The sequence below is a fragment of the Pristis pectinata genome, chromosome 5 (genome assembly GCF_009764475.1).
Source record: "Pristis pectinata isolate sPriPec2 chromosome 5, sPriPec2.1.pri, whole genome shotgun sequence".
Taxonomy (NCBI): Eukaryota; Metazoa; Chordata; class Chondrichthyes; order Rhinopristiformes; family Pristidae; genus Pristis; species Pristis pectinata.
In genome coordinates this window covers 57,234,999-57,247,129 of record NC_067409.1, presented here as the reverse complement: position 1 = coordinate 57,247,129, position 12,131 = coordinate 57,234,999, and the positions used below count along the sequence as shown (strand labels likewise).

Below are 12,131 nucleotides of genomic sequence, written 5' to 3'. Positions count from 1 at the left end.
GCTCCTGAAGAGTCGGCAGGAATTAGAGAAGTAAAGATGTAGGAGATCACAGAAAGTTGTAGGAATAATAGGGTGTACTAGTAAGCAGCCTTAACTTCCCTAATATTGACTGAGACTACTATACAATAAAGAGATTTGATGGTGCAGAATTGAAAAGTGTCCAGTAAAGTTTTCTCATGCAATAAGTGGATGGCCCTACTAGAGAGGGGGCCCCTAATGGAGCAAAGGAGGCTGAGGGCAACCTTATAAAAGGTAAATAAAATCATGAGGGGCATAGATAAGATGAATACTCAGTGTTTTATTCCAGGGTAGGGGAATCTAATACTAGATGGCGTAAGTTTAAGGTGGAAGGGGAAAGATTTAAAGGGGACCTGAGGGGCAAGTTTATCCACACAGAGGATGGTGGGTATATGGAATGAGTGCCAGAGGAATTGGTGGTGGCAGGTACAATTATAACATTTGTATAGGAAAAATTTAGTGATATGGGCCAAATGCAGGCAAATGGAACCAGCTCAGGAAGGCACCTTGGTTGGCATGGATAAGTTGGACCGAAGAGCCTGTTTCTATGCTGTATCACTCTACGACACTACACTACTAATATTCACTTCCATCATCACTGGCATACTAGGCCATCTAACATGCATTGTCTTCAAGATGCACTGCAGCAACTTGCCAAAGGTTGACAGCATCTCCCGAACTCTTTTATCTCTAGGACCAGGATGAACAGCACAATATTGTACCTACTGAGATTCAACACAGCAGCAGTAGGTGCAAGGGACATCAACGTCTCCCAGTTGCCCTCTAAATCACATGCCATTCTACCTCTCAACATTGCAGAAGTACTTTCAACAGATTAACTGCTGTATTTCAGGGAGGCAGATCAGCAGCACCTTCTCTCAATTAGCAATGGCCAATACATTTTGGTCTTGCCATGAATGAGTAAAAAAAAAGTGGATAGTTATGTGAAAATGAGAAATTTGTGTGTGCTGGGGAATGTAGACAGCATGACTGAGAATGGATACAGTCGCTCTCAGAGCCAACACAGGTCTGAAGTCCATCATGATCCATGTAAAATTCTATGAAACATGCATTCCCTAATTTTCCAATATGGAAAAAAAAATGGAAATGTGAAATTCTGCTTTTAATTTGACTTCTGAAATGATCACCTCAACTTTTCACATTGCACTTTCAGATTGCAACACCATAAAATTATACTTTGCCATTAGAATGAGGAATGGGGGAATCCCAAAACTGAAGAACGTTCATGCTCCAACTAACTTTAACAGTAGGGTGAACTGATCTGCTCATCTGCAGACAATATTTCTTATCAACACAAAGCTATGCCTTCAAATGATAAATGTAGCCACTTGAGTACATTAATAATGTTCATTCTAATCCTTTAAAATATTTATCATAAGATGTTAAAATACATAATATACTTTTAGACAATGCTCCATTTCCAGAAATAAAGACAGAATTTATACAGTAAAGCTGTTTTTTGGCAAATTAATGAACTTGAAGCATCATTCAAGAACATACATGATTATTAAAAGAGCTGCATTTACCTTCCGTTCAAGACTATCATCACCATCAGTTGAACTAACACTGTCATGTAGCCTACACCTGGAGGGACGTTGTCGTTTTGATTTGGCTGAAAGATTAACTCGAGCCTTTAGTGCTTTACTGTCTAATCTTTCTGTTTCAGGCACTGCTTCATTGAAATCTGTAATGATATCAAAGATTCCTCTTTTACAGCAAGTAATTGGAAATCAGTGAACAATTACTAATTAATATGTATTGACAGATGAAAACCATAACACCATAATGAGCAGGAACAGGAATAGGCAATTCAGTACTCCAGCAGCTTAACCAATATTATTATGAAGTTGCATGCTGTAAGCTTTCTGCAGTTTTTTAAAAATCTCTGTTACTATTATTGATCTTCCAAAATTAAGAACTATGCATTTTCTGACACAATGCTCCATTTGGTAAATTGGTTTATTATCGTCACATGTACCGAGGTACAGTGAAAAACTGTTTTGCATGCCATCTATACAGATCATTTCATTATAACAGTGCATTGAGGTAGTACAAAGGAAAGAAACAGAATGCAGAATAAAGTGTTACAGTTACAGAGAAAATGCAGTGCAGGCAGACAATAAGGTACAAGGTCAGAACAAGGTAAATTGTGAGGTCAAGTCCATTCTTATCATACTAGGGGACCATTCAATAGTCTCATAACAGCAAGAGAGAAGCGGTCCTTGAACCTGGTGGTACGTGCTTTCAGGCTTTTGTATCTTCTGCCCAGTGGGAGTGGGGACAACACAGAATGTCCAGGGTGGGTGGGGTCTTTGATTAGGTTGGCTGCTTTACCAAGGCAGCGAGAAGTATAGACAGAGTCCATGGAGGGGAGGCTGGTTTTCATGATGTGCTGAGCTGTGTCCACAATTCTCGGGAGTTCCTGTGGTCTCAGGCAGAGCAGTAGCCATACCTAACTGTGATGCATCCGGATAGGATGCTTTCTATTTTTTAATCATAAAAAATTCGTGAGGGTCAAAGGGGACATTCTAAATTTCTTTAGCCTCTTGAGGAAGTAGAGGCATTGGTGCGCTTTTTGGCTGTGGCATCTATGTGGTTGGACCAGCACAGGCTATAGGTGATGTCCACTCCTAGGAACTTGAAGCTTTCAACCCTCTCGACCTCAGCACCGTTGACATAAACAGGAGCGTGTGCACCGCCCCCTTTCCTAAGGTCAATGACCAGCCCGTTTGTTTTGCTGACATTGAGGGAAAGGTTGTTGTCATGACACCATGCCACTAGGCTTTCTATCTTCTTCCTATACTCCGACTCAGTGGTGAGATTTGGTCCACTATGGTGGTATCATCTGAAAACTTGTAGATGGAGTTAGAGCAGAATCCAGCCACACAATCGTAAGTGTATAGGGAATAGAGTAGAGAGCAAAGGATGCAGCCTCACTGGGCACCTGTGTTGAGGATAATCGAGGTGGAGGTGTTGCTGCCTATCCTTACTGATTGGGGTCCGTTGACAGGAAGTCAAGGATCCAGTTGCAAAGGAAGGTGTTGAATCCCAGGTCTAGGAGTTTGGAGATGTCCTTGCTTGGAATTATATTATTGAAGGTGGAGCTGTAATCAATAAATAATAGTCTAATGTAGGTGTCTTTACACTCCAGATGCTCCAGAGATGAGTGTAGGGCCAGGGAGATGGCATCCACCATGGACCTGTTTTGGCAGAAGGCGAATTGCAGTGGGTTGAGGTTGTCAAGGAGACTGAAGTTGTGTGTCATGACCAGCCTCTCAAAGCACTTCATCATGGTGGATGTCAGAGTCGCCAGGCGGTGGCCATTAAGGCACATTACCTTATTTTTCTTCGGTACCGGGATGATAGTGGTCTTCTTCGAGCAGGTGAGAACCTCAGATTGAAGTAAGGAGAGGTTAAAAATATCTGCAACTTTTGCCAACATTTTGCCCTCTCACCTATCAACATTTCTCTGCAATCTGTGTATATCCTCGTGGCAACTTGTCTTCATTTTTTTGTGTTAGCTGCAAATTACTGTACATTCACTTCTTTCCCCCAAATCTTATTTGACCATTTGAATAGGGTGTTACTCTGAAGTGGCATTCCCAACTATTACGTTCTGGTTTTTGACTTTAAGTTTCTCTCTAGAAATTGAAGCGCAAGATCTAGATCAGCATTTTTGAGTGCTTAATTTTGGGATTTCAGACATTAAGATTGAGGTCCATCTCAACTGGACACAAAAGATCCCATCACACTATTTCAAAAAGCACAGGATAGTTATTTCTGATATCATTGCCAATATTAACGCCTCAGCCAACATTAACACAGATCGGACTAGAAATTTCATGGCCAATAAAGAAACTAAAATAACACCTATGCTCATTAACCCTAGTGCCAATATTGTGCGATTTTCACAAACACATTTTAGGCAAGGGCAAATAGCTAGAATCTTAGATGGTTGCATTCATCCTGTTTCATACTTTGGTACAGTATATGCACAAGTAATTACTATTAATACCAACTCAAATTAATCAATGATAATTCATGATATGTCTGCACGTCAAGAAAAAAGTGAGGATTGAACTTAACAACAATTGCAGCATAGAACCTGGAATGGGCTCAGGAAGCCATTAAGGGCTGAAATAAAAGTGGCAGTGGGAGATGGCCAAAGAGATCAATGTCTGCAGCGATGCCTCAATAAGTTGTTCTAAAGCCCCAAAGATTTAGTGATCTCACTTGAATGGTCAAAATTAGTGAAAGTAACACTTACAACAAATATCCTACAACACTGACAAACCTAACACTCGTTCAACATTCCTGCAGTTTCACCCAGCTATTGACAATGGTAGACATATTAACCAATGTAATAAGCTCCAGAAACTCTTTCCCATCTCATGCAAGAGAAAGTTGGCTTGAACTGCCATCTGCAGCAGATTTGAGAATATTTTTCACTGGTCCAATGGCAGTTAATTGCAGCACTTAGAATATGTGCTTTCTATGAAAAGACAGGCAAATGGTCATGGGTGGCCATTTGCCAGTCTTCCAATCAATTTCAAGGGATTCCATTGTGCCACTGAGCTCTCCATAAACTTCCATGCCAGGTGGAACTGCCTGGTCTATGTATAGTATCAGTGGATGGCCTTTGCTATCAACACAAGTCACCACAACTCAATATTGAATGGTAGGTCTGGCCAAGAGCACCATGGGTTCCAATATGCCTAAGTCACTGCTCACAGCTTCTCTTGAGCCAGGGCCGAAGAGAAGCTGCCAAGGAATAAGCCAAGGGATTCCTCATCTATATGGAGGATGGATGTGAAAGGAGGGTTGGCCTAAACCCTAGGGCTGTCAACCAAGTGGTATAGGTTGGTGGAGGATGTAGAAGGGGTCTTGATTTCCCCTACATCCCCATATCCAGGCTCTCCCCTTGGCTCTGAACTCCTATGTCAATAGATAGCTGGTGATAACTTAGGAACAGCATAGTGTTTTGAAATTTAAGTTTTAAAAAGACTCATTTTGTTCTGAAAAGTAAATGTAGGTTTGGCTACATATTCCTAAACAATTTATAGTGCTCTTGAAACAAAGTATGAAGACAGGTGCAGGACATTTTGTTCTGGAGGTTTGATGTTAAAGATGGCGCCGGAGAGAGGGAACTTTTTTTGTGTGCAGCTCCCAAGGGAATTATAAAACACTGCTGTTTACAACTGCTACAGCTGAAATCTGCAGTCACAGAGACTGCAGCAAGTAACATTGTTTCAAGTCATTTAAAGAAACTAGCGATCTTAAGAACTGGCAGACTCTCTTAAGAACTAGCAGACTTGGGACTCTTAAATGTCTCTATGTTACAGGGGTAATTAGGAACGGACAATAATTCCCAGCAGTGCAAGCAATGTTCAGAATCTTAAGAAATTAATATAAAGGTAAAAGGGAATGCACAACCATGATCAATAAATGACTGTATATGCTTTTGGTTTTGATTATATGTACTAAAACTCCTGATGCTTAGATTTGTTTGCATCAGGCTTTCATGATAGGTGGAGAAGAGAACCAGAGTTGCTCAGAAACAGAGAGGTGGTAACATGAGAACTTAGTCAATATGGTGATTCAGGTTTCTGCTTCTTATCATTTAAGGATGCATAAGGTTAGTTGCAAGGTCTACATGTATCATTTATCCATATTCTCACAGGATGCACTAGTGGACAATAATACCATTGAAACTCAAGGAAAAATGGTGAGACCATCACTTGTTGCAGATGGTTATGCCACACATTAGTTTGACACAACAGCAACTTCTCACTAACCATTCCATACTGAGACAAGGACTGCCTTTATGTTTGTGCCCCAACTTAGTGGAATTACGCCTCATGTTAATCACAAGGTTATAGGTGCATCCTAACTGCACATTCAGAAAGAACATGTCTTCATCCTCACTTGGCATTACCAGTCTCTTCCTCCTCCTCCTGTTGCTCTTTGGCGGGCAAGGGTTTTCATTGCCAAACTCTGTGAAATCCATCAGATGACAATAATGCACAAGATCATCTGGAGCAATGCAAAGCATCCCATATCCTCCAATAGCAGATTCACATCTTGAGGTTCCATGTTGACCCATGACTGCAGTTGCAATTGTACTGGGTGAAACATCAGTAATATTGGTTGGAACCATCTTAATGATTGTAGCATGCGACAAATTGTATAATGTTGATACATGATTTCACTGTAGCAGATTCCAGAAAGACACAAAAACAGAGAATGTTAGAAGCTGTTAGTGAGTCAAACAGCATCTGTGGGAAGAGAAACAGAATTACTGTTTCAGGTTAAGGAACCTTCATCAGCTATTTTTTGCTCCAGAAGCACACCGTACCTGTCCACATGTTGGTAGGCACACACAGTGGAAGTAATGCTTTGCACAAGATGCTCCTTTATAAATAAAAATAAAATATCTAAAATGGAAAGATACTGCAACAAGTGCTGGCTGATGAAGCCATGAAATGCAGATGCCACGACCAAATCAGAATAGCAAACATCTGGTGTGATTTCTCCCAAATGAGTTAACATGTGGACATATGTGCCAAGAAAAAAACAAGCCGTGAAGTTCAACTGTGGTAATACACAATGGAACAAAAAGAAAACTACTCAAGCTACCAGATCTTTAGGCATATAGCTGATCTAAGGAAAATGGAGGGAAGAGTTTACACTCTATATTACTCAGGTTCTGGCAGATAACCAGACTAAAGTTAAGCTGATCTTATATCAGAAAATCACACGCTGGAAATCTCAAATAAAAAGAGAAAAACACCCAGGTCCGGGCAGCATCAGTGGAAAAAGAAATATTGGAAAGAGTGAATGTTTCAGGTCTGAGACCCTTCATCAGAACTAGAAAACAGAAAGCATGATATTTTCAGTAACAAAGAAGGTGGGGTAGAGATAGATAGATAGGACAGAGGAAATATCTCTGATAAGGTAAGATCAAATGGATTAATGTGACAGAAGCATATTATAAGATTTCTTTATTAATCACAATACATCGAAACACATAGTGAATTGCATCTTTTGCATAGAGCATTCCGGGGGTAGCCCACAAGTGTCACCACTCTTTCGGTGCCAACATAGTATGCCCACAACTTCCTAACCTGTACGTCCTTGGAATGTGGAAGGAAACTGGAGCACCCGGAGGAAACCCACGCAGACACGGGGAGAACATATAAACTCCTTACAGACAGCGGCCGGAATTGAACTCGCGTCGCTGGTGCTGTAATAGCGTTATGCTAACCGCTACACTACTGTGCCTGCATTATACTCATTTATCTGTGTTGTGTGTTGCTAATAGCAGGGCCAGTATATGTTCAGCAGGCCAGGCTATACTAATTGAGTAAGAGAACTGAGCCAAAAAAAAATCACAGATGGATGACTGGTAGAAATGGCCATTATTGGCTGCAACATATTCAGATAGAACATGAGGTGTAACTCCTCAAGCTTGCATTAGGCCTCGTTGTAACAGTCAGGAGACCATAGACAGATAAACTCTTGATCTCCCAATCTATCTTGTCATGGTCCTTGCTCTTTATTCACCTACCTGCAATGCACTTTCTCTGTAACTGCAACACTATATTCTGCCTTCTGTTTTCTTTTTACTACCTCAGTGTAATTATGTATGGCATGATCGGTCTGGATGGCACATAGAAAAACTTTTCACTGTATCGCAGTATATGTGACAATAACAAACCAATACCAATAGATCAGATTCTAGGTTACTTGACATTTTGGAAGGATAGACAGAATGGAAAAGATGTAGGGCTAGCTCTGATAATAAAAGATGATATTAGAATAGTGGGGAAAATATCTCATCTCAGAAGAATGAAAAATCAGAATCAGGAGGTAAGAAAATACAAAGGAAAGAAATTATTGGTGTGAATCCTTGGTGTGAATCTTCTGTATATCCCTCTGCATTGTGGCTATATTAATGGAGAATCAATCAAAACTTAAAGGGTGCTTTTAAGGAGAGTATAACAGTAATTATGGGAGACTTCATTCTTCACAACTGGCAGTTAAATACCAGGAAGACCAAAGCTATCTTGCCCTACTCTTCACCAGAAATGTTGTCCTCTTGGCATAACATTCCCATCCCTCAAACTGAAAAGATAAATATTCAAGCTTGATATCTGGTTTGAACTTGAACCACATTTCAATTTCTGCACGCCACACCTTACCAGAATGGCTAACATATATCCACTTTATCCATAATTACTGTTGACTCACTCAGTCAGCTACCATTTCCTTGCTTTTATTATTTTTGTGTGTTAATCCAATGTTCTCCTAGACTAGCCTCTTGAGCACTATTGTCATGAACACCAGATCATGCAAAGTTCTTTACAAAAGGAATTGCATAGTTACTGTTAAAGTGAGCTAATAAAAAATAATTAGATAACTCAATTCCATGAAACACTAAAACAAGTTGTTATTTTTTTTCTCCCTTCTGTGAAAAGCTATGATTTCAAAAGTCCTACACTTTATTTTGCTCTAGGCCCTACTTGCTTATTGCTTTCTTAAATGAACTTAATTGCTTCTGTACCACAATTTAAAATCTTTATTTTCATTAACAAATGCCCCCACTACTCAGTTTCTCCATCTTTTTACTGTCTTGCATACATTTATATTCTTGAATCTACACTATATTTAATTATTTAATCAGACCATGATCTTAAGATGCCTTTGTCAGACTATCTGAAAATTCTCCTGTAAATCCATCAACACCATACCTCTTTAACAATCCTTCTCAAGGCCTTTCTCCATGACTATTTTTTCAGTCACTTCTCTTGCCCCATTATATCCGTGAAGCATCATTTGAATTATCAAAATATTTCTTAATGGTAAGGGCTATAGCTTTATATACAATCAGTAACTGAGCAAGTAATTTGGTTACCTTTGGTACCTATCAGAAAGGAATTTGGTTACCTTTGGTACCTATCAAGATATTTCATGCCTTTGAGCGTGAAGTACAGTAAAACAGTGCTGATACACACATCTGAATGTTATGGTAAACTTACCAAAAACCTCATCTGAGTCAGCTGATTTTACGGTTGAAGATTCAGTTTCTCCTGTGAATTATTAAAATATATCCATTACCCATAAGCAACAGCTATCCATGAAATCAAAATGATGTATCTCCCAAGATAATCTATCACAAAAAGCATATGTACTGTACAGTTCCAATTATCCAATGTTCTATCCATCCACAATTGATGGTTATTTCTACCTTTTTAACACAGTATATTGAAACCAGGGCTGAAATGATATCTGTTGGGTCAATGGTCTACTATGCTGTAAAATGCAAATATAAATCTGTGTTACTTTTCTCCAAACCAATACCTACAGTATCGTACAAACATCAGCTGAAGAACTCAGTTTTGGATTTTGAGGTGAGGAATGACTGCCCTGGACGTGGAAGCATCATTTTAATGAATGTGACATTAAGCATCCCTAGTAAAATTCAGGTCAATGAGAATGGGGAGAAACTCTCACTGACTCTCATACCTCCAACGAAAGAAGATGGTTGTGGCTGTTAGAGATCAATCACCTCTAGCCCAGGACACCACTACAGAAACTCCTCAGGATAGTGACCTAGGCTAATCATCTTCAGGTGCTTCATCAATGACCTTTCCCTCATCATGACAACAGAAGTGAAGAAGCTTGCTGAATTCTGTATAGCGCTCAGGCCATTTCTAGCTTGTCAAATAATAAGTGCAGCAAAACTTGAACAACATTCAGGCTTGGGCTGGTAAATGGTAAGTACCATTCACACCACAGAAGTGTCAGGCAAGCATCGTCTTCATGGAAGTCTAACCACATCTTCCTGACATTCAGAGGCACCATCATTATTGAATCCCTCACTGCAACGTTCTGGTGATGGGGCTGGAGAGTGGGAGCAGGTCATCCTACAGTTAACTGGTTCAGTCACATAAATGACAAATAATCAAAAGGTCAGGTACTTTGAAACATCTCTTAATTTCCCAAAAACACAAGGGAGGTAAGGAATGAAACATTCTCCACTTATCTGGATAAATGCAACTCCAATGTAACTTAGGAAACTGAACAAACTAGCTCACTTGTTTTATACCCAGTCTGTCAGGCTGAACACTCAGTCCATTTCCAGTTTCTCAGATGATGTAGTAGAAACCTGCATGGCCTACAAATAGCAAAACATATTCCACTTTCGTAAAAGAGCTTTTTTCACTTCAGGCTTTTGTTTTTTTTAAGCAGTAAACTCTCTATTTCAGATATTATTTTTATGCCGGATCATCAGTAATAATAGATATTCCAGTTATTTTCACCCAATCAGGCCAAGAGGGTTTAAAATGTTTAAGAATGCTTTACTTGTGTAAGATTTTATCTCCACCCACACCTTCAATTGAATTGCTGTGGTGATACTTCTGCATTCTTGTCAAGCCATCAATTGCTTTAATTGGAGTTTCTCTCATTGTATCCACTGATGTTCGCCTGTCTTGCTCCTCTCCAAAGATGTTATTATTGTTGTTCACTTGCGTCCCGTTGGTTCTTGTCAATTTTTGAAGCTCAACCTTCAGTTCTGTAATCTAGAAAATTATATATATATTTTAATCTGTTGTGAAATACAACATATTATAAACAAATTAGTTTAATTGGTTCAAACCATTAAGTAAGGAAGTGCGAGTCTCAAAACGTTAATAACCCTTTGCTTGACATTCAGTAGCTTGCTCTGAGGGAAATTAGCAAACTGTTATAAATGACAAATCATATTTCCTTAATCTGTAATGTTACATGTAAATGTTATCACTGGGCCTTTTGTCCATTGATGGCTAGAAAAGTCTAGGTAAGGACTTCTGGCAAGTAACTTAATAAGATCAAAAGTAGTTATGGAATTATATACCATTTTTCTTTTCATAGAATCATAGGCTCAGTGTTTCCCAGAGGTTTTGCTGAATTTAACTGCAAGGCTGAATTTAGAATTATGGACTCCTTCCTTCCCCCAGCAGGACTGAATGGAGAAATCATGAGGGGCATGGAATAATATTACGAGGGTGAAAAAAGCCAGGGCTATATTGTTGGGAATGTCAAAATCACATAATATAACAGATTAGGCTGAAGTGAATCACTCTTCCTTCTGCTGATCCATATACAACACTGGAAAAGTGCTCGTCAACTGGATCAAACTATTTTTGCCACTTCAAAGTTGCCAAGAAGCTCAAGCTTGGGGAAACATTTTGAATTTATAACGCAGCTAATCATTTTAGCGACAAGCCTCAATAAAATATTTACATTAGGGGAAAATCTCTGGAGAGCTGGTTAATCACCCACTTTTCAACTGATACCCAATAAAACTGAGTTCACTGGATACAGGTTCCAATTTTTAAGCCAGATCCCTAACCCCATGCTCATTCTATGGAGGGTAAAATTTCCTCACAGATTCTTACAGCGTAGAGGAAGGCTGATTGCCCCATAATACCTGCACAGGTTTCTGAAAGAGTTGCCCAGCTGGATTTACTTCTCTTTCACCTTGTGCCCCCACTACAACATTTTTTTTCCTTCTTAAGTATGAATACAATTCAGCTTTGAACACTGTTTAAAATTCTTAATTTCAGAACCTAATGGCCAAGATTTTCCGGGACCCAACCTGCCATCAAGAATCCCCATCTACCTACACTCAGCAGAAGGCCAATCTTGCAGGTTGTCCACATTGCATTTAGGTGAGATCTGAATGACCACTTTACCTCGGGTGCTGAGACCTCATCCCTGCAACTCCTTGACATGCTTCGACAGAAGACAAAGTGGGGGTGAACCTTCACTTTCTGTAAAAGCCTCCAATTGATTTTTGACATTCAGAAACATTTAAAAACTATTAAAATTTCTGCAAATAATTAAGAATAAAAATATTTAAAGACTAAAATAAAATAATTAAAAACATTAAGTGAAAATACTTTCCCTATGTCTTTCAGCAGGTCGTGAATCCCTATTAAAAAGGAATGGTGGTAGGGGAATAGTGGTCTCTAATCCTATGCCAGGTCTTAGCTGGCAGTAGAGCTGAATAGTGATTCTCCACCGTAATTTTCTAGGGGAATCCCAGA

At 39.4% G+C, this 12,131-nt stretch overlaps 1 protein-coding gene across 4 annotated transcripts in view; it reads right to left on the bottom strand.

Moving 5' to 3' along the window:
- The window catches only part of ppp1r9a (protein phosphatase 1, regulatory subunit 9A), a 146,663-nt gene that overhangs the window by 45,093 nt on the left and 89,439 nt on the right, over positions 1-12,131 (bottom strand). For all 4 annotated transcript variants that reach the window (XM_052016494.1, XM_052016495.1, XM_052016496.1 and 1 more), the window contains exons 10-12: positions 10,433-10,622; positions 9,078-9,128; positions 1,566-1,723 (exon numbers count right to left, since the gene is read on the bottom strand). In XM_052016494.1, coding sequence (XP_051872454.1) covers positions 1,566-1,723; positions 9,078-9,128; positions 10,433-10,622 — 399 coding nt within the window. The remainder of the gene's footprint in view (positions 1-1,565; positions 1,724-9,077; positions 9,129-10,432; positions 10,623-12,131) is intronic.